The sequence below is a fragment of the Mytilus edulis genome, chromosome 5 (assembly GCF_963676685.1).
Source record: "Mytilus edulis chromosome 5, xbMytEdul2.2, whole genome shotgun sequence".
NCBI classification, from domain to species: Eukaryota; Metazoa; Mollusca; class Bivalvia; order Mytilida; family Mytilidae; genus Mytilus; species Mytilus edulis.
The window spans coordinates 72,587,267-72,615,229 of NC_092348.1; the positions used below are offsets into that span (position 1 = coordinate 72,587,267).

The 27,963-nt window shown below is 31.4% G+C and overlaps 2 protein-coding genes across 2 annotated transcripts in view; one reads left to right on the plus strand and one right to left on the minus strand.

The window, feature by feature from the left end:
• The window catches only part of LOC139524413 (uncharacterized), a 44,130-nt gene that overhangs the window by 8,440 nt on the left and 7,727 nt on the right, over nt 1-27,963 (plus strand). The window lies entirely within an intron of this gene.
• Nucleotides 99-27,145, minus strand: LOC139524412 (basement membrane-specific heparan sulfate proteoglycan core protein-like). Its single transcript, XM_071319185.1, has 8 exons — nt 27,058-27,145; nt 16,518-16,910; nt 14,944-15,294; nt 13,825-14,109; nt 8,855-8,947; nt 7,956-8,057; nt 6,327-6,360; nt 99-370 (listed from the first exon to the last, which is right to left on the minus strand). Exons 1-8 carry the CDS (start codon nt 27,104-27,106, stop codon nt 265-267), a joined length of 1,413 nt encoding a protein of 470 aa, XP_071175286.1. The 5' UTR covers nt 27,107-27,145; the 3' UTR covers nt 99-264.

Here is a 27,963-nt window from a genome sequence, read left to right on the forward strand (position 1 = left end):
GCGTTTTACCCTCTACAATTGGTCGATATAGAGCTTATGTTATATATTTGATACGATGTCAACAGTATTTTAAACGTGGTTGTATTCTATCAATCTCATTTTTACCATACTGACTTATATGGATAAGTTTAATGTATACTTTTGTGAAATTGTTTAAAATGATGACATCATTAAAAAAAGAAGTTTAACACCTTAAAACAACAGGCATCAAATAGCAACTTCAGTTACACAGATCTTCGTCCATTTCGACGGTAGGTAAAAACGTCAGTGAATTTCATTATAGTAGTTACTGTTCCCGCTATCTTCAGCTCTGTTCATTGTACTGTAAATGTGTACCTGTGTATTATCACTTTTAACGTCAGCATAAACTCTAAAACACAAAACTAACTGTTACAAATTAATATGTCAATTGCTTCTCCTACCGCTCCACTTTATATTTACAATTAAGGCTATTGAATTAATACCAGTAAGTCCTTACAAGCAAAATAATTATATATAATCTACATTCAAAGAAAGAAGATATTTTTGGTATTGCATTGCATGATCATTACAACCAAGCAGTCAAACCAAAACGAAATACATATCCATATTGATGTATCAATAATAATCTGGAGTCGATTTAACAAAAAAAAAAACAAAAAAAAAAAACTAACGACTTAGACTGGTCGTAAGTCATGAACAGTTCAGTATATTTACGATCAATCTTAGTCGTAAGTTTTTTTGTGAACTCGAATGAGATGTAAGTGTCAATAAGGCAATCGCCCAACGGAAACCAAAGCCCGAATAAAGTATATGCAAGTACCAAAAGGACACTATACGTATGCAACAGAAATCATTTTATGGCATTTGTCATCGATTGGATAGCTATCATTAATTTGACTTTAACTGTTTACTGCTCATATTTACTGGAGAATATTTGCATACTAGTACCTGTATTCGTCACATTTCCATTAAGTCAAAATCAATTTAAAATGAAACGTTAAATAGTTTTAACTTTTTTTTCTAAATCACATATACGACTCTGAAAAACCGATATTCATTAGAAACATAATATATAATAGGTCAAACAATAAATGCAAATGTATCAAATGTGAAAGAAAAGCTCACAAAGGATACCTACTCGTCTTTAAATTCGATCGTCAGTCGTGCGCTTTGTCTCATGTTTGGTGCTCGACACAGACTAGTTGGAATGCAAAATTTAGTAACAAAGGTAGAGAGCTTTGTGTAAAATCCGGATAATGCCATAATTATGAACATACAGGCGTATGCTTGCAATGAGAAAGTTCTATCCCCGCAAGCCAAGGATGCATCAATTGACCACCGTACGTAAATAGTTTTATGCCATGGCTTTGTCGTTTCGATATTTGATTGCTGTATTGTATCCTTATATCTGTTATTTCAATATACCGACAAACTGACCGAATTTTCAATCAACATGACATCCGGAACAGATATATTAATCAGTTTCCGATCCATGAAGCTGTTGATCGTAAATTAGTGTCAACTGATATTTATACAGGCTCAATAGTCACCACTTATGTGTTGACATAAAATATTATAGATTTGTTTATTTTCTGTACAGTTTAATATAAAACAATGTTGATTTTATTTCGGAAGACGATGGTTTTTACCTTCCCGAAGTATAGACTGCTTTAGTTGTATTTAGAAGACCTTTTCGGAACAACAGTTGTCAATGCTTTTCTACTTGGTATTTGATTGGACCTTGTTTTGATTCGAAAGCTTTTAATTAGTTGTATCCCGTACCAAATTACAAGCCTTAAGTTGTATCGTTATTGAGATTTCCATCCAATTAATAAATATCACTGATATTTCACTCTCACTTTTTAATAAATTATTCGACAAACGTTGAATTATCATCGATGAAAAAGTTAAACTTTTTTTATGATTTGTCCAGTTCGCCCTTCATGCTTATGGCATAATTGACCATATAAAGTTTTTGATATCACCACTGTGTTAAATCTAGACATTTCTTGTTTCTATTAAAATGTATAAAGAATTGATTTGATAATGTTTTAAGATTGTTAGATTGATGTATAATACGGATAAAAATGTACTAATGGTGTACTTTGCAAATTGTGTCTTGGATAGAGAGTTGTCTCATTGGCACGCATACCACATCTTCTTATATCTATTGCCAGACTTAACTAATCAATCAGATCGGTAATCGAACACTAATCGATCATATTTGATCGGTACTCGATTGATGACTTGAAGTCATCGATCAGTAATCGATCAAACTCTCTCAGGAGTTTGATCGATTAGTGATCGATTAGATTACTGATCGATTTAAGACCGATTACTGATGGATTAGTGATTGATTAATGACAGATTAGTGATTTTATTATTATTGACAAAACAATGCTATTCCAGAAATAAGCCTTATGAAAGATATCATTTGTGAAATAAAAATTCCATGAAAATATTTTCACCATTGCCAAAATTTTCTGGAATTCTAGAATTTAAAATCATTTCACTGCTAAGAAGATACTGGAATTTTTTTTTCATGATGTTGTCAATATGTCTGGAAATTTGAATGTAAAGGTTAGAACCAATACCCATGCCAGACATCAGTGTTTATTTTTAAGTCTTGAATTTATGTTTCTGTCTAAATATGCCAAAAAATCCAGGATTTACTCAGCAATACATTTTTACACAATATGCAGTCGTAACCAAGAGAAGTGTATCTAAAAGCTTAGCCCTAACATATTCCTGATTAAAAACTACATTTTTGTAGGTTTACCCATGTATATGGCGTCTTGAAAGGCTATTGTATTTTTTTCTTTTACAACCTTTCATTGACGGAAGGCGTCAAAGCAAAATTTAAAAAAGCCATCCAAGATGTCATAATTATTGATATAAAAACGCATGTAACAAATTTGGTTGTAGAAGGGTCTAAATACTGCACAAACTACATTTTCCAAAACACCAAAAGAGTGAAAAAATAGATTTTAACAACAACATTTGACTTGAATATAGTAGTATATATATACTTCCATGGTTTGATAAATATTTGATGCCTTTTAAGTTATGACCTTTGTTAACACATCAAAATTAATATTTACATATAATATTAGCTTCAGACACTTGTGATTTTATTAAGAAGATGAAAATTTCAACCAAGCTAACATATATTAAAATCTGTATTTTTCATATATACGGATTAATCAACACAAATAAATTGTGCAATTTGATATAGTATCCTTAACTTTATGATGAAATTTAGGGTTTGTCCTATAACATTATTAACTAATGCCAGAATTTAGGTCACAACTAAATAGCCAGAACATTTACCAATTAACAGAAAATTGATACATCATTTATTCAAACACACTTGTTTGTCTTCACAGCAGGATATTGTCTAATTTCAACAATATTGAAGAAGACTGACCAGAAATGACCAGCTGTGGACTATGACTCTACTAAGGATTGCAAAATACTGATAAAAATAAATAGATTGTTATCAGAGTCAGTGGAAAACTTTCTATTGACTTTTGAATTTACATACAGAAGATCCCCCCTTTTTTCTAAAATTTTAAAATAGTCCTAATGCAAGGCAATAGTGGTTATTGTTTTATTTTCACACGAAAGCATACACATCTAAAGATAAGTAGAATGAATATGAATAAGAAATTAAAGATGTTTTTAAATAGAATGTGTTACATATTTGTTTTTTAATAAATAAGGCCGTTATATCCACCTATGATTTGTAGTTGCATAGTGCAACTACAAATCATTGTTCTGGCCTTTCATTGATACTGTGTAGCAATGTTTAGAGTTTTTCTGTAAATATGGTGATTAAAGGGAAACTTTCAGCAGAGACCACCCCTTCTGTTTGTCATTTTTTTATTACTGCTTTTAATTTATTGATTTTTTCATAATTTTGTAAATTTGTTAATTTGAATTTATATTTTTTGTTTTTTGGCAGAGTTCACGAAATCTTTTTTCCCCAGGTGGTCCTTGGAGAAATCTGCTGGTCCTCATTATTAATTCTATCGAAAAATACTTAAATTGTGTCAGTCCTATGTAAAATTTTGGTGGAAAATCCAGAGGACCACCACTTTTCACGAACTCCGTTTTTGATTTTCTAACTACATTGTATTTCATCCTATTTCAATAAATGTTGAATTAAGTGTTTCCTGGTAGAATTTTGTCTTATAAGAATTTCAGTTTACATGTGAGGTTCACATGATGATGGTCATTAATAAGTTCTACACAGTGAAATATTTTGAAGGAATTGTGACCTTCATACAAACAATTTATAGGTCATTTCATTAATTCACCAATGTTCTATTTCTTTTGAATCATATGAGTAGGTTTTAATGGGATATGATACACAATGTAGCACTTATTGAAGAATCTGTTTTAATAAGATGCCACAATTTCCTGAATACTTTTTGGAGTTCTTCTGCTTGAGGATGATAATATGTAAATGATACATAACATCTATTTTAAACTTTTTCCTTTTTCTTAATTTTATCTTTTCTGTCATGGAATTTAATAAAATTTGTTTTACCAATTTCAGTTAATAAAATGGTCTTTCAATAAAGAGTTTTCTTTCTGGTTTGTGTTTCTATGTAAATGAATACCTTTGCCTTTAATATAGGATTTAAAGTTCCAAATGGGTTGGTTTTGGGCTTTTATGAAGATGTTGGAATTTTTCTGTATTTTTTTTTTATAGCATTTCATATCTTACCAGTATTTTCATGTGTTCTTCTTTGAGAATTTCAAGGTCTAGAAATTATATGGAATGGTTTTTGCAGTCCTTAGTAAACTTTAGCAGGTAATGTTGTTGAATAAATTGAGTGGTAGGGATGAGCTGGTCACCATGGTCACTATTTCAAGCTCTATTACATATTTCATGATAAAATCGTGAAATTTAGATGGAGGTGAAGTTTTCAACTTGCCTGTTTATATCACAAGTGTCTGAAAGTAATTAGATGTCAGAATCTTTTGATGTTTGTTAATGTTTCCAATAGTGTGGTCAAATCAATTATCTCTAAATCAATTTTCCCATACAATCTTACCAGCTATTTATTTGCTGTTTGTGCTTTTGATCCTATTATTTTGACATTTTCACCTAATTAACATTAACAATATATAATAATGAAACATTACAATCTTATTTTCATAAAATTTTTTTTTATGACAGATATACCTTTTTGATAAGTAAAAATATGATACGGGAAGGGTTGGATAAGTGCTGGATCCAAATTCACATGGAAATAATGTTGTAGGTCATATCTAACTATATAAACAGTAGTCCAAATAGAATGAAATTCAAAACAGTGTGGCTGTGGCCATTGCTTGACACATTAAATTCATCCATTGACTGGGACAATTTAGGTGACTTTGTATGTAACGACCACTGCTCACTATGTACTTTTTAAAGACACTTAAACTATGGGGTCACCAAAGGTTCTCAACACATTAATAAAGTAATTTGAAAATCTAATCAGAAATAACACGATGTTTTGATGTATATCAATTATATAAATCAAAACATAAAGGTTATTCCTGATTAATTTTTTGAATTATTTTATAATTAAAGGCGTTAAGAAACCTTTGGTGACCCCACAGTTTGAATGTCTATCATAGGTACGTCGTGAACAGTGGTCGTTACAGACAAACGTTCATGTAAATGGTCCCAGTCAATGGATGAATTTAATGTGTCAATCAATGGCCACAGGCACACTGTTTTGAATTTCATTCTAATTATGACATCTTGGAAGGCTATTTTAAATTTTGCTTTGACCCCTTCCGTCAATGAAAGGCGTAAAAGAAAAAAAATACAATAGCCTTTCAAGACGTCATATCATAGTTTTTAGGACTAATATACACGGGTTAACCTACAAGAATGTAGTTTTTAGTCAGGAATTTGTATGGGCTAAGCTTTTAGATACGCTTCTCTTGGTTACGACTGCATATTGTATAAACATGTATTACTGAGTAAATCCAGGAATTCCAGAAAATTTTGGCAATGGTGAAAATATTTTCATGGAATTTTTATTTCACAAATGATATCTTTCATAAGGCTTATTTCTGGAATAGCATTGTTTGGTCAATAATAAAAAATCACTAATCTGTCATTAATCAATCACTAATCCATCAGTAATCGGTCTTAAATCGATCAGTAATCTAATCGATCACTAATCGATCAAACTCCTGAGAGAGTTTGATCGATTACTGATCGATGACTTCAAGTCATCAATCGAGTACTGATCAAATATGATCGATTAGTGTTCGATTACCGATCTGATCGATTAGTTAAGTCTGGCTATTGCAAGCTTCTGTAGATTTATACTTACATTTCTTTTTTTGCAATCTTGAATTGTACAATCCCTGCATTAAAGTCAGTATTCTTAATTTCATAGCATTACATAAAACATTCAAAATGCAGGTATCATCATTGTTTTATTACAGTGTATGATCACCAGTCCAGTAGTCAGCGTGTGTGCTGACATGAATTATCATCGACATAGTTATATTTATAAATTAACTGTTTACAAAAATTTGTAATTTTTTAAATACTAAGGCTTTTCTACCTCAGGCATATATTACCTTAGCTGTATTTGGCAAAACGTTTAGGAATTTTGGTCCTCAATGCTCTTCAACTTCGTACTTTATTTGGCATTTTTATCTTTTTTGGATTCGAGCTTCACTGATGAGTCTTTTTTAGACTGTGGTCTGGCGTATTTACAAAATTTAGTCCTGGTATCTATGATGAGTTTATTTGCATGTTTTCGACTAATCCTCTTTTTTTGTCATAATAAACCAAAGTTGCATTGTTTTTTACACTATTTTTGTTAAACTCGTTTTTTTCCAAACCTTAAAAAGTTTGATACAAATGACGTAAATTGTAATTTTCAATCTTCATAAGCAACTTTCTGAATTTATGTGTAAATGTGTTCTTTGTCTATCTGTTTCAATGGTTGTTATTGGTAAAAAAAAAAAACAGTTTATCCAACTGATGCTGTTAGATTCCAACTTGTGCAGAACAATTATTAACAAAACACCAAATGCTCGACTTCATATCAACCAACCGAACAAACGTAAAACATATACCACATTTTTTTTAATATCAAATGGGAATAAAATCAAATTTTATTTTATGCTGCTTCAAATTCCACATTGAAAATATTATTAATATATATGTATGGGTTACATTGATGTTGAATCACTAGAACTGTTAAAAAAACGCACTGTAAAAAAGGATAATTGACTTTAGAAAAATGGGATGTTATTGACAATTGTTCGAATTAGATTAAAATGTCACGATTCGGTTTGACAAAAACCCACCTTCGATTGACCGTAAGTTATGAACAATTCCGTATACTTACGATAAATCGTAGTCGAAGTATTTTTGTGAATTGACTCATGTCTCATTATAACACCAAGATACAAAAGTAGACAAAACAAGAATGGCTAATCACAGCGTCAAATAAACATTACTTCACAAATTTACCAAAATATATCTTGAGTTTAACTTATGGCCTTTAAAATATGCAAGAGCCAGCTTATCAAATGCTGAACATATGGGCATTCTGTGGCAACCCCACAGTCTTTTCCCCTTGTACTCTTATATTGGTGTGACTATATTGATTGATTTATCCCATTGAACTGGCAATAAGGGAACACTCATATACTGTTTATTTTGCATCATGACTTATAATTATAATAATAATGAGGGTCAGTAAAGAACAAAAGATAAAAAAAAGATAAATTCAGTTTTCCTGATGTGAACTTTTCATTTCGGTGTAGCAACATAATACATCTAGGTTTACTTCCAGTTGTGTTTTGGTTCATTTTGCTCCATCATTTGTATTCGTGGTAGTGTTTTAAAAGATTTTGTCTGTCTGTCTTTTTCGTCTGGCAATGGTTTTTGATAGTTCCGTTAATATTATCCCCTCTTTTTTTTAATAAATATTATATTATACCTTTTTTATGTAAAATATATAAACCAGTCATTTCTGCAAGTTGCAAACCAGAAAGTACTGCCACCACAGCAATCAATATTGAATTTAAATCTGTTGAACATTCTAAACAAAATTAATTAGATATATAAGTGATATACATGTACCGAAAATAATACTTAAACTAAAACAGTTGGAATGAATTGAGCTGATGAAAACGAAAGAGTGTCTTGAATAATACGAAGACAAAATGCTTGAAGTAAGTCAAATAATTTTTTTTCTACAAAGGTATTTATTTAAGAATTTAATTGTTGTAAGCTATAGGATTTATCGTTCCGAGAAAAAAAATGTATTTTTTCCTATCATACATTTACGAACTGAATGCGCCTTACTGAAATGTAATTTGAGTGTAAAAGCAGTCGATGCTATCATCACCCTTTACAATTATAAAAAGAAGTTATAACATTGGTATGGTTCAACTTTAGCACTACGAGTTATATCAAAATTTGTCATTTGCTTTCCTTTGTTCTCTTTTGTTTTTCTGGGAAATTGTCGTGAGAAGCACGTGCACGAGCTGTCATGTATTGTGTATTTCATTGGAAAATAAGATCAACCGATCAAACGTAATGATATTTATTTTTTTCTCAATCGTTTTTTGAATTTTGAACAGCAGTATACTACAGTTGCATTTATTTGTAATGTTTAAGCTAAGTGACTTTCTTTCATGATATTAAGACTTTTGAATCTTACAGATTTTTCATGGATTTCAAATTAATAATGCTTATTAAAAGGGGACGCATTTGAATCCACTTTTCTTCCACTTACAATTGTCATATGCATTATAAACTAAAATTGAAATATTAGTAAGCACCAAAAGAGATTAGATGGAATCCTTCTCTTATAATAAAATATCTTAGTTTAACCTTTTTCTTTCTCAATGCTGAATGTTTTATGGTTAGTAGAAGAAGTCTCCATCTTTGTCGTAGGCATTGTCGTGGAAGTTGTAGTGGTTAAGTCTGTTAAGAAAATTATATTCATTTATTAACTAACTAAGTGCATTATTGACAAAAGTGACTGTTTATTAAAAATTACATATTTTCTGTAATGGCCCTGTTTTTCTGTAATGGCCCTGTTTTTTTTGTAATGGCCCTGTTTTTCTGTAATGGCCCTGTTTTTTTCTGTAATGGCCCTGTTTTTCTGTAATGGCCCTGTATTAATGCCCAGTTTGTCTGTATTAAGCCCTGTTAGGGTTTTTAATAAAGTTAATAAAACTAAGTTGTAGAGAGTATAATACCTTTTTGTATTTTATTTAATTTAGTAACCAGCAACCAACATTAAAGAACCATATAAAGGGATGACTGTTCATCCTGTTTTTAACACATATCTCTTTCAACTTAATATCTTTGATATTTGGTATATTTAAAGCTTTATAATGGTGAAGTACAAATTATTTTGTTCAAACTAAACTGTCAATAAAAGAGTAAGACAGTACACCAAGTTAGCAACAACACATACACTTTTGTTCAGTTGGTTAATAAATGTATTAAGAAATGGGTGTTTTTATAATGGCCCTGTTATATGTCCTCGGTCAGTAATAATGGCCTTGGATGTATGTAATAGCCCTCGGCGTTGCCTTGGGCCATTACAGACTTCCTCGACCATTATTACAGACCTTGGACATATAACAGGGCCATTATAAAAACACCCATTCATTAATACTATAGTATAGAATTATCCAAACTGTATGAAATAACTGTGTACTAGTAAAGCCCTTAAATGAACACTAGTAATTTGACATAGATGATAATTTAGACTACAGAAATTTGGTATCAATTCATGACACATAATCAGAACATGCACTTCAACTAAGCAAAGGAACAGTACATTATATAGCTGTTCAACATCTCAAAGTACAATACGACCTTTAACATGTAGAAACAACTCTCACTTACTGCAGATTACAGACTACCATCTGCACCGATTATTCATTTATGAGTCCAAAATAAGCTGATTAAATTGCATTAAATTTTCATGTCTTCAAATCAGAAAGTTCCCATTTATTAATCAAGTTATCAATTTTCTGACCAAATTGAAATGTTGGAAGTTATATAAAATAAATACCTTCAATCCAACGAAAATATTTTTAGAGTTATTGTTTGCTGAGTTATTCAAACTGCCCTTAGATCACCCGAACATATTAAAGTTATGTTATAAAGTTTTAAAAAAGCATTTTATTTACTTGTTTTTTTTAAACATAATAAGAGTTGCAAAACAAGTAAAACACTTTATGTATTATGTTACGTGGATTCAATTATTTTCGTCGATTAACAAAACTTCCACTTTGGTTGACCTTTAATATCGGGGTTCTGTCAAATTCTATATATTATTCTATGGAGAGTTTGTAATTCGTTGCACAATTTAATTCGTGGTTCATCTGTACTCACGAAATCCACGAAAATTAGTATCCAACGAAAATTAACGTCATTATATGATGTGCTTTCATAGTCGTTATGGTCAATGAACATGATTACGATTAGAATGATTACTGTCTACGTCATAACTGATTCCGATCTGCTTCTGCGGAATTCATATAAACCCGGCTCAAATCTGTAGCTATCGTTTGGAAAATGATTGAGATTTAAAAAGAGAAAAACCTTGACATGGTACCTAGATCATTATTCTTCTCGGATGTATTCATTTATCAGTTATGTATGTTTTATGTATTTATTTATGATAAATTGTATTTGCATATATATTATATTTGTACTGATGAGCAACATTTGCTCAAAGTAAGACAGAATTGAATTGAAAACATTGTATCTTAATCAAATTGGTTACTTTAATAAAAAAAATAAACTTTTTTTTTCAATACCATGGTTATATTTTTTTAAAATTCATTATGTGTTATTTTAGGTTGTTTCCCTTCTGAAAAAATACAAATATCTTTCAAGAAATTTGGAATCAAACATTTACAAAAAAACATCCCCCAATCACCAAAATAAATCAATGGTCAGTCTGTTAGCCCTGTTTACTAGAGTCTGGAGTTGTATATCTGAGCGGCTTTCCTTTTATACATTACGGGCTACTGTCTACTGGCGGTGATTTCATTGTAGCATGTTCGCCTCGACTGCGGGAGGTTCTGGGTGCGAACCGCGGCCGTTTCAAGACCAGAGACTTTGAAATTGGTATTTGCTGCTTCCCTGCTAAGCACGCGAAATTAAGACTGTTCGGCTCGGAATCAGAATAATTTGTTCGGTTAAGGTGAAATGTATTCCTGTGAACTAGCATGATAAAACTCCGACTCAGGGTGTCGGTCTAGTACAAAACAGGGTTAATATAAAAAAAGAAGATATGGTATGATTGCCAATGAGACAACTCTCCACAAGAGAACAAAATGACCCAGAAATTAACAACTATAGGTCACCGTATGGCCTTCAACAATGAACAAAGCCCGTACTACATAGTCACATATAAAAGGCCCCGAAATGACAAATGAAAAAACAATTCAAACGATAAAACTAACGACCTAATTTATGTACAAAAAATGAACTAAAACAAATACGTAACATATCAGCAAATGACAACCACTGAATTACAGGCTCCTGACTTGGGACAGGCACATACATACAGAATGTGGCGGGGTTAAACATGTTAGCGGGATACCAATCCTCCCCCTAACCTGGGACAGTGGTGTAACAGTACAACATAGGAACGAACTATAAAAACTGAGTTGAAAAAGGCTTAACTCATCAGATGGATACAAATAAAAGTACATCTAACAATAACACAAAGTGGACGTGGCCGGGTAATAGTATATCCCAACAACAAAAAGACACTGAGTACTGATTTGAGAGTACTCGCAGTTACTGACAGCCAGATCAAAGCCACTAACAACTAATAAAAAAATTATGCATCTAAGACTAAATTATCAATCAGTACACATTCAACATCCAATGGATTTAGTGTAAAGACGTCATCAACAGTCAGAGAAAAACATGACCTTGTGATATTCATTTCACATTAAATTATATGTTCTCGTACGAAAATGGATATCAAGTTGCCACTGGACGTCAAGCATCTATTCATAATCATCTAAGTGAAGCTGTGCAATAAATGCATGAAAACACAATAAAAAGCTGCACTCAAATGTTATGCACGGAGTTGAAGATCATCCCATATCTCTTTTAGTCCCCCCTTTTTTTTTGGGGGGGGGGGGGGGGGGGGGGGTTCGGTGGCCGAGAGGTCCAAGTAGTCGACCTACTGTATTTCTAGTCTGTCAATACTTAGGTTGTGAGTTCGAATCCCACACGTAGCAGGTAAGCTCGACTCCAATCTTAATTGAATATAATTTTTAGTTCTCTCCGGGGACTTCGGCTTCCTCCATCAATATAAACTCACCGCCAAGAAAACACATGATAGTGTTGAAAATGGCATTAAAAACCAATCAATCAACAAATTAACCAATCATCCATACCGGTATAATTATATATATGCAAGAGAGGATAATTTTGTAGCTATCGTTATGAAATATTTTTAAAACTTACTTTGAGTTCATTGGTGTCTTTTGCAATGAATAGAAATAAGAAGATATGGTATGAGCGCCAATGAGACAACTCTACATCCAAGTCATAATGTGTAAAAAGTCAACAATTAAAGATCAAATTGAGGCCTTCAACACGGAGCCTTTGCTCAAACCGAACAGCAAGCTATAAATAAGGGCCCCAAAATTTGTTTCATCATATTTTCGCCGCAGCCGGGAAATTCTTCAACTAGCTCCTGTATTAATTGATCTTAATCTTCCTCCAAAATGTTTGAAACGTTAATTTTTATGTTAAAATGCACAGTCTCACTTTATCTTTGAAATGCAGAAGCAGATCGGAATCAGTTATGACGTAGACAGTAACCATTCTAATCATAATCATGTTCATTGACCATAACGACGAGACATCATATAATGAAGTTAACCGAACCACATGATATAAGAATACAAGCGCATAATATAATGACACAACCACATCATATAAAGATGTTTGCACATAATATAAGGGAAAATGCACATCATATATATGGATATTTGCACATTATATAAGGATCTTTGTACATCATATAAGTACATTTGCACATCATATAATGATCTTTGCACATCATATAAGTACATTTGCACATCATATAAGTATATTTGTACATCATATAAATATATATGCACATCATATAAGTATGTTTGCACATCATATAACGACGTTTGCACATCATACAATGATGCTTGCACATCATATAAGGATATTTGCACATCATATAAGGATATTTGCACATCATATTAAGGTGTTTGCACATCATATAATGACAAGTGCATATCATATAAAGGTAAATGCACATCATATAAAGGTAAATGGTCATAACAAGACAGTTTTGGCGTTCCATATACAAGCATTTGTCTCGGTTGATGACTGTTTACATTTTATTGCATAATTCTACTTCACTATGCATTGGATTTGTTTCTTATTTTATATTTTAAAACGGCGCTTTATTAGTTGCATTTCTGAACTATGTGTATGTGTAAAGAGTTGCTCATGTTAAATTTGTGTCCATTAAAACTGGTCTTAGGAACACATATATAGTTATCGGTTTCATTAACAACATTCTCTCTCTCTCTCTCTGTCTCTCTGTCTGTCTGTCTGTCTGTCTGTCTGTCTGTCTGTCTGTCTGTCTGTCTGTCTGTCTGTCTGTCTGTCTGTCTGTCTGTCTGTCTGTCTGTCTGTCTATCTGTCTGTCTCTCTCTCTCTCTCTCTCTCTCTCTCTCTCTCTCTCTCTCTCTCTCTCTCTCTCCCATTCTTTGTGCGTGTGTTAGTGTGTGTGTTTTAGGTGGGGTTAGTGTGTGGGTGTATATACTCACCTATTTGTACGTGTATAGAGTTGTTCGTGTTGAATGTCTGTCCATTAAAACTGTTTTGTGCCACACATATATAGTTATCAGTTTCATTAACCACAACATTATTGATGACATATGTAGACCCAGTCCCTAGCGATACACTGGTTCTGGATTCTTTGTACCAAGTATAACCTGTGTTTATAACAGCAGGATTTCCAGCTGATGTACACGTCAGAGTTATTGGTTCTGCTCCTTCAGCAAATGTTGGATTGCTGGGAAACTTTGTTACTTGTACATTTCTAACACTATCTACAGAAAAAAAAAGAAAAAAAAAAGAAAAACATAATAATACATAAAAAAAAATTATTACCAACGACCTTTAATAATTTCCTGCACAATGTGTTTTGGAAACAATCCCTTCTTAAATCATTTGATATACAAAGTTTCAAATAAACAAATAAACTCCTCAAAGATACAAGGACTTAATTTTGTATATACTAAATTTTTTTATAATCAAGTTTCTAAATTGTTTGCATTTAAAATACTGTAAATGAAAAAAAAAAAAAAAAATGAACTAATGAAGGAGTTGTCTCATTGGCAATCATATCACATTTTCTCTTTTATAAGTATCAAAAAATTAGTATATAAAAAATTTAGTCCTGGTATCTATGATGAGTTTATTTGTATATATTTTTACAGAATGCTTTTTTTATATTAACATTAATCAAATAGCACATACATATATGATATGCGCCAACTTGAATTATGATTTGCTCTCTCACAAATGCTTTCCACATTTGCACATGTCTATTCTTATATACTGTGAGTGATATTTGAAGCTTCAGCTTACACAAGACTATTTACTAAGAGTTTCCACTTATATCGTTTCAAGCACTTTTTATATTGTAGTGTTTGTATAATCCCCATCATGCAAAAAGTTTTCATTGGGAATTTTTCACCTCCGTTCAAACATTTAGAAACAATGTGTGCAATAATGTGGATCCAAACAATTAAACAATTGTAAATCCTTTTTAAGTCTTTCTCATAACCTTTTGATCATTGTGCAATAATCCTCATGATTAAAACCGTACACATGCCATGGAATGATAAACATATATCAAAACTTATTAAACTTTTACTTACAAAAAACATTTACGCCCAATGTCTGTTTGTATAAACTTCCTTGTGGGACATCTTGATAAACAACCTGACATCTAACTACCACATTATTATCTATTTGTTCCATCTTTAGTGTCAGTGAACTGGTACCATTAGATGTACAGGTTCCTGGCATTAGAGTAGCTGTAGTGGTTTCTGAATCGTATGGTGTTGTTTGTAAAGTATCACCATTGGAGTTACGTCTGTATCTCACCCATCTGAACTTGCCTGCTGGTTTGCCAACATTACTCGTACATGTAAATACAACATTGTGTCCTTCTTCTATCCCAGCTGATGGTACATATGATGGTACACTGTCAGGTCGTTCTGGATTACCTGTTATATATATTTTAACATTTTAGGGAGAACTGCTTTATATTTATATAATCAAGTTTCTAAATTGTTTGCATTTAAAATACTGTAAATGAAAAATAAAATGAACTAATGAAGGAGTTGTCTCATTGGCAATCATATCACATTTTCTTTTTTATAAGTATCAAGTAATTTGAATTGTACCCTAAAATTTACTTTATTTTCTTTATCTTAAAAAACCCACATCCAATGAGAAGTGCAAATGATTATTTCTTTTCTTTTGTGTTAAAAAAAAAAACCCCAACTAAAATTGTAAAATGTATGAAGTAAAGACTTGAAATAAAATTAAGAAAGGATAAGGATACTTGTATTGTTTCTGGTAAAATAATTATTTTTTGCTTCCCTTTAATTTCTTTCTCTCTGACATAACGAGTTATAAGTTTAAACTATGCTGTTGAAACGACATATTAATTAAGTTTAGATTTGGTTCATAATATATAGGTATAAAATGAACCAAATACGATATTTGAATTTGTAGGTCAGCACACGCATGGAATTCCCTTTGAAAAAATACAAAATGAAAAAAACATAATTGAAGCTTTTTTTTTTTGGAATTATATTACTTCTTTGTGCGGAGGAAAATGTAATTGCCAGTTCTTGTCGCGTGTGTTCAATGCTGTCAAACAGCTATCATATCAGTTTTTCTTTTTTCTGACCCTATGAAATGATGAATAAAAATATTGCATCGTTCTGATTTAAATTGCACATTATGATACATTATATTATGTCGACAATTTATTATAGTCAGTAATGTACAAATACCTAGTTACCTATTGCTATTAGATACAGGTATTATAACTAAAACTTGGACAGCAGGAATAATTATACCAGGTTTTGTTTTTAAATAAAGATTGTCTTACGGATACATATAGGAACATTGAAAGATTGCGAACTTTCTGTTTTGGATTATTCTCGGAGTTCTGTAATTTTGTTAATTTACTTTTTGTATACGTTGTACTTCCATAATCAATACTCATTGCAATTTGTTAATACACATATAAAAATTGTCTGATCTAGTCACTTGATTAAAAACATTCTTAGTCTGTATATTACTCCAATCTTTCGTTGGCATCGTTTTATAACGTTAAACTATAAATCAGAATAACAACAATCTAATAAACGGCAACATTTATTTTTTAAATTGTCAGACTTTTAGTGATTATACATGTTTTACTATTTACATCTACCTTTAACACTGATATTTGCAACACCAGAATCTGCAGAAGTACTTCCACCTGCACTAGTATATGCTACTTGACACATATACTCTGTCTCGTCTTCACATTCTATCTGAAAAAACTGCATTAAAGCAGAGTCTGTAGATAAAGATGTTGGGTTGGCAAGTGTCACTCTGTTTGTTAAATAGTTGCCTTCAGTTGTAAGACTTGCATTAAATGGAAGTGATGGAGTGTAAAATGTGGCTATATTTTGAAACTGTCCACTTATTTTAGCCTGAATGTTTGCACCTGTAACAAATTCCCCTGTTACAGCTGTATAAGAACATCTCAACTGCAAACTAGTCGATCCTATAATTCCTTCTGAAGGTGTTGCTTGTATCTGAACACCTATAGTTTCTATACCTACAAAAAAAGGACACCTTATTAAGTTTCAATTACTCGGATACAGTACAATGAATATATTTTTAAATGTTTGTGCACTAGAGCTGTTTTGACATTGTTTAAATGAATGTAAATGGATATGTTTGTTATATGTAAATACTAAAAATTCTCCCTTACAATAAAGATTAAAATAATTAAAAACCAAGCTTCGAAACGACAAAATTACAAGTAATATAATGGTAATTTTATTACCAATAAGCGATAAAGAATTCCCTTTAAATGATATTTTTTTAAAACGTCACATTGAAACAATATAGTTTTCTGAAATTTCGTATTGTAAATATTCAGACATTTATGAGTAAACAGTGCTACTGATTTTAGCGAGTAAGCGCAACGACCGCGTTTAAAGAGCTGTACATTGTGTCAAGCATGTGCTATTTTACGCTATTGATGTAAGGCAAATATATAAATTTGTTTTTCTGATGCATTCTGCCACTATGATTTTTTTTAACCAAGTCGACATTTTTGCGTGCTAAGCGGGACCATTGACCACGTTTTGAAAACTAGATACCACATTCACTGACATTAATTATTGTGACCATAATTGTTAAATTTAACATCACGGAAGTTTTATGTGAGAAGATTTTTGTGTAAGTTAACGGCAGACGACAAACGACGAACACCAAATTATTAGAAAAGATCATTTGGGCCAGTTTCATTAACACCGGTCAGCTGTGAGATTCTAGAACATATCATATTAAGTGTACTTATGAAACACCTTGAAACACATTATATTCAGTAAAACACGCTTCAGTGAATTACAACTGATTTTAAAAATCACAAACGTTGTTGATGCCTCAACACCACACAAATAATGTTATAATTATGGACTTTAACTAATGAGAGTTGTCTCAATGGCACTTACAACACATCTTCCTATATCTATTTAACAAAGCCTACGATAATGTTTCTCTTCAGAGGCTACTGAATAATTTTGGCAGATAATTGCCACTTGAATCGTTATATCAGCAGCCTCAATGACCCTTAAAAATACAAGAAGCTTCATACTTTGATTCTCTACAAGGATTATACTATATACGGCTTAAGATGATTCTGGAGAAGAAATGCGCGTCTGGAGAGCTATTTAATAAACCTGGTGTCTTCATTTTCTTTGATAGAATTCAAGTCTGATAAATATTACGTCATCAACATAACAAACAAAAGAGCTTACATACATTTTGATTTAAAGATCCAGATACTTAGTCAAGCATATATATTAGTAAAGCATGCAACATTTCGAGGCATGACCTTCAGCACAAATTATTATGTAAAAAAACATTGAAAGTATCACAAAGAAAACAAACTACTAGAATATCTGTGCATTTTCGCCTCATTGAAAATTCAGTTGCTTCGACACAAACGTAAAAGTCCCATGCAAGTCAGACCAAATGTAGAATAAGCAGCAACAATTTTCTATCCAGAAAAAAAAAATATGCTATTCCATTTGTTAATAATGATATCTTTTCCTATAGCAATGGTTCGAAACTGATCTTAGAACTAAAATGATTAGCACTAAAACAAAGACGAGTTACAATGAAAATCGTAAGGATCTTTAAGATAGTGACGTAGCTTCCATTCCATCGCAACAAGTTTTAATCACATTTGAGAACGTGGCAACCTGATTATACACACAGATATGCAGCATTTCTCACTCAGGTATTGAGGCACATCAGCTTTGCCCCTTCCCAACAACTATCCGAATTTGGAATACCCTCCCGAAAATCTTAGATGTTGTTCAATACTTGTGGCATATTCATATAACGAATTCAGACTGAAGTGAATCATAGGCAATCACTCAAAGTTTGCAAGAAAAAAGACCAACAGACAAATGATAGTACACAAACACAACAAAGAAAGCTTAAAACTTAGCAACACGAACCCCACAAAAAACTGGGGGTGATCTAATGTGCCCAAGAAGGGTAAGTAGACCCTGCTCAACATATTGTACATGTTGTGTTGTTCAATCAAGTAAGAAGTCTGGTGTTTGAAGTCACAAAAATTGCTGCATATATGTATCATTCAATTTGTAGTTGAAAATTTAAAAAGAGTAGTCCTCATGTCTACTATCATACATACAAATAGTATGGATGTGTTCATGTAGCATATGCAGATAGTAAAAAAATAAAGCGAGGTTGGTTCGTAAGGTATTTGTTTCCATATCAACATTTCAATTAGTTTCACATAAAGCTATATAGGTCTTACATAAAAAAAAGAAGATGCGGTATGACTACCAATGAGACAACTCTCAACAAGAGACAAAATGATACAGAAATTAACAACTTTAGGTCACCGCACAGTTTAGTAGAAACTATCAGTAAGATCTCAATGTTTATTGATATCTGTATTCACTTACACTTTTTACTAGAACATTTTTGCAAACTTACTCATAGCGTCTTTACGGAAAACATGACAAGAACAAAAGAGTTCAATTTGGAAGGACGACAATATAAATAAGAAGATGTGGTATGATTTCCAATTAGACAACTCTCCACAAAAGACCAGATGACACATAAATAAACATCTATAGTTCACAGTACGGCCTTCAACAATGAGCAAAGTCCATACCGCATAGTAAGCTATATTAGGCCCCCAAATGACAAATATTAAACAATTCAAACGAGAACACTAACGGCCTGAATTATATACAAAAAATGAACGAAAAACAAATATGTAACACATCAAGAAAAGATAACCACTGAACTACAGGCTCCTAACTTGGGACTGGCACATATATACATAGTGTGGAAGTGTAAAACATGTGAGCGGGATACCAACCCTCTCCCGAATCTGGGACAGTGGTATAACAGTACAACATAAGAACGATCTATAAAAATCAGTTGAAAAAAGATTAGATCATCAGATAGACACAAATTGAAATGCATCTAACAAAACACAGAATGGACGTGGCCGGGTACTTGTATATCCCAGCAGTAGTCACAGTGACACACTGTGTGTTTTCCATCGCATAATAAACAAAAAATCTTTATGAACTATAAAATAATTGGTGAATAGCTGGAGAAAAAATGTTCTAGCAATGGTACGTACGTATAAATGACGTAGTGTTTTTCTTATAGATTACATTGTCTAGTTAATTCTGGATAACTTCTTGTTGTGATCAGTTTGTTGGGTTCTTAAGCTTGTTTCTATAATGTCAACTCACACATCCCTGTTACCAAATACCTTTGATTATTTCTAAAAATTAAAATGTGCGGAATAAACAAAACGATAAAACGTTTGATTGAGGAACAACAGATAGTTAATATGATTTCTGAACTTTAATTTGGGAATCAGATGATAATCAAAATTGCTTTTTAAAACTAAGTGCTTTAAAAGCGCTATTTATTATCTACTTCAAATTAATATTTTGAAAGCAAGTGATGTATAAGTACTTGAACACGTGGGGTGCCGTCAGACCAAAATGACCTTGAAAAATAGCCAAATCCGATATAAGGTCACCTATCTTTTTTCAAAAATAATTTCTGTATTTTTTTGAAATCATGGTACATTTTGTAACATGGTATTTGTAAAAGGAGGGTCAACTATTTTATGACAAAATTTCAATTCGTATATCTATGATTGTATTTATAGATAAGTCCGCCGATCGTTCACCCATTTGTGCTTTTTATCAACACAATAACTTTGCAAGTGGATAAATCTCATTTATAAATGTTAGTAGAAACTACAGTAACAGATGGCATAATACATCTAGACTCAGCCATTTTACTTCAACCTGTATTGAGAAAAGCAAACAAAACATGCATTTACAGTGTGTGTCTTTTTTTAATTTTTAGGTTTAACATTGGCGAGATTCCATATAGAATATGACAGAAGTTAAAATGCAGTAAAAGTAACCCTTCAAGTGATAACAGACTATGTGTTTGAAATTTTGATCAATACTTGGAGTTAGACATTCGTAAGTGAGACATGGAGATTGGAATAAAGCAAACATTTGAAACACATGTTTGTAAACAATTTTGTTTTTTAATGGATTTTGGAGGTTTATATGGGCGCTTTATCCTCTACATTTAGTTCAATGAATGTTTTTGTGACATTGTTTAAAATGTTGACAGCCTCAACTCGATAGTTAATCAGTAGTCGTCTTGGCTAAAATTCTTTCGAAACGAAGCTACATCTTATTGAGACCATGTCCTGTAAATCGTTTATTTTATACTTTTGATAGTTTGGAAAAATGTTTAACATTGTTATAAACAATATATTAGAATTTGAGTCGATTCGGTGAACATGAATTTGGCAGCTAGTGTCCCTTTAAGAAAAGTCGAGATTTCTAGTTCAGAAAAGTCACATTTTTTGGTTGAAAAAAAGTCCAAATTTGGGTTTGAAAAAAGTCAAATTTCCAGTTAAAAAAAAACCACCAGAATTAGAGTTTGAGAAAAGTCAAAATTTCGAGTTTAAAAAATAGTCAAAATTTTAAGTTTATGAAAAGTCAAAATTTTGAGTTTTAGAAAAGACAAAATTTTGAGTTTAAGAAAAGACAAAATTTTGAGTTTAAAAGAAGAATTTTAAATTAAAAAAAGTAAAAATTTTGAGTTAAAGAAAAGTCGAAATTTTGAGATTGTAAAAGATGAATTTTTGAGTTTAAGAGAAGTTGATATTTCAGTTTGAAAAAATAAAAATTTCGAGTTAAAAACAGTCTAAATTTTTAGTTCAGGAAAAGTCGTTATTTCGAGTTTAATAGAGTCACCATATTGAGTTTGAGAAAAGCCGAAATTTCGAGTTCAAGTATTTCATAATATATTTTTTTTTGTTATTTCTGTTTTTTCTATCTTAGTGTTGTAATGAAAAATTCTTATGACAGATCTTCAAATCTGAGTTTAATAATTGTAAATAACAATCCCATTTTTCTAAAAGTCCCTAATTGGTTCTTACAAGGTATTTTTTAATCAGAGAACAATCAATGTAACGCATATATTATTTATATTTTATTATGTAGATTTTGAAACAGCATCAAAGACAATTGATTTGACACCAATTTGATATCAGGAATGTGACAGTTAATTAACGTTTGTTCCGTTTATTTATATATAGTAGAGCATTTGGTTTTTTGGAAAATAATTTTTCTGGACAAGTTGGAATCTAACAGCATCATTTGGATGCACTGTGACTTAAAACGGAAAGGCCTTTATCAGATGGCAAAATCAAAAGCTCAAACACATCAAACGAATGGAAAACAACTGTCCACAATGAACTGACATACATAGTGTATAGAACAATGCAGTTTAAGTTAATTAGGACGAAAAAGAAGGCAAGAGGAAAATATGCAATACACTGTATATAACAATGATACTATCTGCATTTTGTATATTTTATGACATGGTATCAATACTGTCTATAGTGCAGGGATTGTACAATTCAAGATCGGAATTAAAGAAACATAAATATAAATTTACAGAACCTTACAATATATATAAGAAGATGTGGTATGCGTGACAATAACTCTCCATCCAAGTCACAATTTGCAAAAGTAAACAATAAGTACATTTTTATCCGTAGTATAAATTCGGTTGAATTAATTTTAACCTTGGCTATATTTATAATCTAAATACCTCAAAATTTTCTCAAAATAGGCCATCATATCTTCGAGTTATTGTAGCTAAAATGTGTGAATCTACGAGTTTTCACAGTTTTCTGCTATTATCCGACAACTATGTTAATATATTATAGTTATAAAATGCATCAATGGTGTGTATGTCTTTAACGGTCTGAATACTCTTTCAAAATTATTGCTTTTGACAGCTAGTGTCCCTTTAAGAAAAGTCGAGATTTCTAGTTCAGAAAAGTCACATTTTTTTGGTTTGAAAAAAGTCAAATATCCAGTTAAGAAAAACCCACCAAAAGTCAAAATTTCGAGTTTAAAAAATAGTCAAAATTTTAAGTTTATGAAAAGTCAAAATTTTTAGTTTAAGAAAAGACAAAATTTTGAGTTTAAGAAAAGACACAATTTTGAGTTTAAAAGAAGTATTTTAAATTAAAAAAAGTAAAAATTTTGAGTTAAAGAAAAGTCGAAATTTTGAGATTTTGAAAGATGAATATTTGAGTTTAAGAGAAGTTGATATTTCAGTTTGAAAAAATAAAAATTTCGAGTTAAATACAGTCTAAATTTTTAGTTCAGGAAAAGTTGTTATTTCGAGTTTAAAAGAGTTACCATATTGAGTTTGAGAAAAGCCGAAATTTCGAGTTCAAGTATTTTATAATTTATTTTTGTTTTGTTATGTCTGATTTTTCTATCTTAGTGTTGTAATGAAAAATTCTTATGACAGATCTTTAAATCTGAGTTTAATAATTGAAAATAACAATCCCATTTTTCTAAAAGTCACTAATTGGTTCTTACAAGGTATTTTTTAATCAGAGAACAATCAATGTAACGCATATATTATTTATATCTTATTATGAAGATTTTGAAACAGCATCAAAGACAATTGATTTGACACCAATTTGATATCAGGAATGTGACAGTTAATTAACGTTTGTTCCGTTTATTTATATATAGTAGAGCATTTGGTTTTTTGGAAAATAATTTTTCTGGACAAGTTGGAATCTAACAGCATCATTTGGATGCACTGTGACTTAAAACGGAAAGGCCTTTATCAGATGGCAAAATCAAAAGCTCAAACACATCAAACGAATGGAAAACAACTGTCCACAATGAACTGACATACATAGTGTATAGAACAATGCAGTTTAAGTTAATTAGGACGAAAAAGAAGGAAGAGGAAAATATGCAATACACTGTATATAACAATGATACTATCTGTATTTTGTATATTTTATGACATGGTATCAATACTGTCTATAGTGCAGGGATTGTACAATTCAAGATCGGAATTAAAGAAACATAAATATAAATTTACAGAACCTTACAATATATATAAGAAGATGTGGTATGCGTGACAATAACTCTCCATCCAAGTCACAATTTGCAAAAGTAAACAATAAGTACATTTTTATCCGTAGTATAAATTCGGTTGAATTAATTTTAACCTTGGCTATATTTATAATCTAAATACCTCAAAATTTTCTCAAAATAGGCCATCATATCTTCGAGTTATTGTAGCTAAAATGTGTGAATCTACGAGTTTTCACAGTTTTCTGCTATTATCCGACAACTATGTTAATATGTTATAGTTATAAAATGCATCAATGGTCTGTATGTCTTTAACGGTCTGAATACTCTTTCAAAATTATTGCTTTTGAAACAGTGTATTTGAGGTCTGGAGATGACAAGTCAGTAACTGCTAGTAGTCCTTTGTTAATTTATGTATAATTGTCATTTTGTTTAGTTTCGTTTGTTATCTATTCTGACATTGGACTCGGACTTCTTTTGAGCTGACTTTTACCGTGCAAATTGTTGTGTGTTTGGGTTTTTCTACATAAATGTTCATTCACACTGTCACACATCTCTTAAATAGAAAACGCTTGTATATTACCTTTGCCAATTCGCAAAAAGGAAGAATTTTTAACAAGATTGAGGATCAAAAAGATAGTTATTTTCTAAAATTGGGGAACCAGATGATATATAACTCTTTACAGGTTTTTTGCGTCCCAAGCTCTATCCTGAACTTACATTTGTCAGAAACACACCAATTCAAAAGTTGAAAAAACAAAACAATTATGTATCAGTATTCAAAATCGGATGGAGTCTACAGGCCAAAAAAGGGACAAACAAATAACCAAAATCCCGTGAGTTAAGATGTGTGTATATATATATGCCTTCCAAATAACGTTTCGATCCCTAACATCATTGAAGAGACATTTATTGTCGTAATCCGGATCTGGTGTACAAAAAAATATTAACACCTTATGTTTGTGGCATAACATCGTGGCCACAAGTTAATTGTTTTCTGTTTAGTATTAAATTTATATTAATTTTCTTTTTCAAAGGATATAGTCAACCAAAGCACAGAATGTCAAGCAGAGTATAGCAATATCAATATAAAATGATAATCGCCTTTTGGGTTATAAAGTTGATCTACTAAACACATGAATAAACTCATCATAGATACAAGGATACACATTTTGTATTTGCGCTAGACGCGCGGTTCGTCTTCAAAAGACTCATCAGTGACTCAACAATCAAAAAAGTTAAAAACGCAAAATAAAGTGCAAAGTTGAAGAGCATTGAGGACCAAAAACTCCGAGGTTTTGCCAATTACAGCTACGGTAATCTATTCCTGAGGTAGAAAAGCCTTAGTATGTCAAATGTTTCAAGTTTTGTAAACAGTATATTTATGAACATTACCATATCAATGATAATTAATGTCAACACAGAGGTGTTGACTTCAATGTTGGACATACCCTATGAGAATAAAAAATACAGCAGTGGCACTGACCTAATGATTGTAAATAAACTCATCATATATACCATGATTGATTTTTTGTATTTGCACCAGACGCGCGTTTTGCCTACAAACGACTCATCAGTGACACTCGAAACAGAAAAGTTAAAAAGGCAAGTTAAGTAAGAAGTTGAAAAGCATTGTAGACCACAAATTCCGATATGTTTTGCCAAATAATGCTAAGGTAATCTATCCCGGAGGCAGAACAGTCTTAGTATTTCAAAAGTTCAAAGTTTTGTAAACAGTTAATTTATAATTATGACCATATCAATTAATACCCCTCGGGGAATAAAAGCTTCACCACTAGAAGTAGCGACTCAGTATTTGACCGTTGAAGTTAAACTAATCCCAAATACCAGGATTGAAATTTTGTATTTGCACCACACAATGGTCAATAAATGTATTTATTTGATATACAACAGACTTTAAGCAATCTACAATCTAATTACACAGGATGATACAAATAAATTATTTCCGATATACTGTTACAGTTACCTCATTATCCTAGGAGAACTTATTTATAATGTGTTACATTCTCACTCCTTTCAAAGAAAACGGGCGAGATAAACGCCCACTTCAAATATTACAAATTGTAGTTTTCGTTTATCAATATTAACACAAAAGTAAAATATAATTAAAAACCAATTGTTCAGAGAACAATTGAAGGTCTTTCCACCAGTTAATATCTATTTTGATATTGAAATATTAAAAATCAGTCTAAAATGTCAGTTCATATGGCTTTATGATATATAGATATGAATTTAAAGCAAAGGTCAAAATCTTGAACGTCATATTGACCTATGACCTTGACCTCAATTTCAAGGTCACAAACTGAGGAGCTCAAATCAAAAGACCCTAGGTCTCTAATATGTATGGTTAATAAGTTATATCACTTTACACATAATTCTAGATATGATAGGGGCTAAAACTCCCATTCATTGTTTACGCACCCTTTCAACTAAAATTATTTAGTTACCACATGTCGCAACTAACAATTTATACAAAATAATTCGTCGATATATTATAAGGTTAATGAAAAATGAGTGAAAATAAGACAAATTCAAAAATTAGAACATGACCTTGACCTTTGACCTTGACCTAATTTTCATTTTTTTGGACCAAGGACCTCAAATCAAAAGATCCTAGGTCTCTATCACTTATGGTGTTCCAGTTTAAAATACATTTCAAAATTTCAAATACAAAAAGGGAAATAACTCGCATGTGGAGCTTTCATATTGCTTCGGTCGAAATTGGACAAATCATGCGAAGGATATAACGAGCAATTTTATAAAATAAATTTGTCGTAATCTTTTACGGTTGCGAAGGAGTTGTGATCACAAGGAAAACAGTGTTTGGGGAGATAAATCCTACAAAGAAAAGTATTCGGTTACACAGAGTAAATTTCAAAAGCGCATAAACTGTTCGATATCATATACCAAATATCTAAGCGACACATTGCGAAACAAATGTTTATCGCAAGAACAAAATTTGGCGGAAGAAAAAATAAATAATCAGAAGAAAAACAAAAGGTCTTTCCACAGAAAAGTGGACAGACCTAATTAACATGAGAAACTAATTCGATAAAACCAGATCTATAAAAGTGATACGGTACGATAATGAGCCAAATTGTCATTCAATTATTACATGTATTAGCCATATCTCCAGCTTTAACTTGAGTTGATTGGAGGTAAACTAGAGGGACTACATTGTAAGAGGTTCAGAACTTTTACCGAAACTAATTTCAAAAGACTCACCTATGAGTGAAAACAGCACAATCACAACTTGTATATTTTTGATACCCATTGTATTATCCAGGAAGAGGAAGAAAAAAGCTGTGAAATTTACCTGTATAGATACAGTAACACTTTTATTGAGTGTAGGTAGTTAGCAAAGGTACCAGGATTATAATTTGATAAGACAGACGCGCGTTCCGTCTACACAAGACTCATCAGTGACGCATATATCAAAATAGTTATAAAGCCAAACATAAACAAAGGAACGGAAATGTAAAAATATGTGTATAAAAATGAGATTTAAATTACCTGTATAGACATAATTACAAATTATTATGTGATATACATTTTAAAAGTATTTGAGTGTAAGATCGGAAATGTACATAGTTGTGTATTAAACTAATATTTGTTATCTTGTCAGTGTGGTAATGTGTACATTATATGCCGGATATTTGTTATCGAATTTGTTTATCATCAGTTACCTATTCTGACATCGGACTCGGACTTCTCTTTACCTGAGTTTTACTTTGCGAATTAGGTGCATTTGTTTTTTTTTCTACATTAGCTAGAGGTATAGGGGGATGATTGAGATCGCCAAAAACATGTTTAACCCCTACGCATTTGTGTATCTAACATTTTTCTATACATATTCAACGTCTGGTTCTTAATTGGAAAACTGAAAAATCTTTTGAGCTTAATATGTAAACTGCCAGTACATAATAATACACAATTGTTTTTCATAACAATATTAGTTTATTGGAGTGCATAGTAAACTTTTGAAAAAAAATAATTGCATTGACAAAGGACCTCTGCAATGGTTGACACATTCTCTGCAAACACAGTATTCAAAAAGATGATCGCAAGAAAAATCCACTGCGATTAACAAACAATGAAATAACAAAAACACAAAACTGTAAATAAATTAAA

What these genes read in the sequence shown, in the direction of transcription:
- LOC139524412 (XM_071319185.1), bottom strand. Translation starts at nt 27,106, where the DNA reads ATGGGTATCAAAAATATACAAGTTGTGATTGTGCTGTTTTCACTCATA. An exon ending in TGCAAATATCAGTGTTAAAG is followed by an intron (nt 15,295 to 16,517) that starts GTAGATGTAAAT and finishes TATATATAACAG; the next exon opens with GTAATCCAGAACGACCTGAC. An exon ending in AAGATTGCAAAAAAAGAAAT is followed by an intron (nt 371 to 6,326) that starts GTAAGTATAAAT and finishes TTTGTGTTTTAG; the next exon opens with AGTTTATGCTGACGTTAAAA.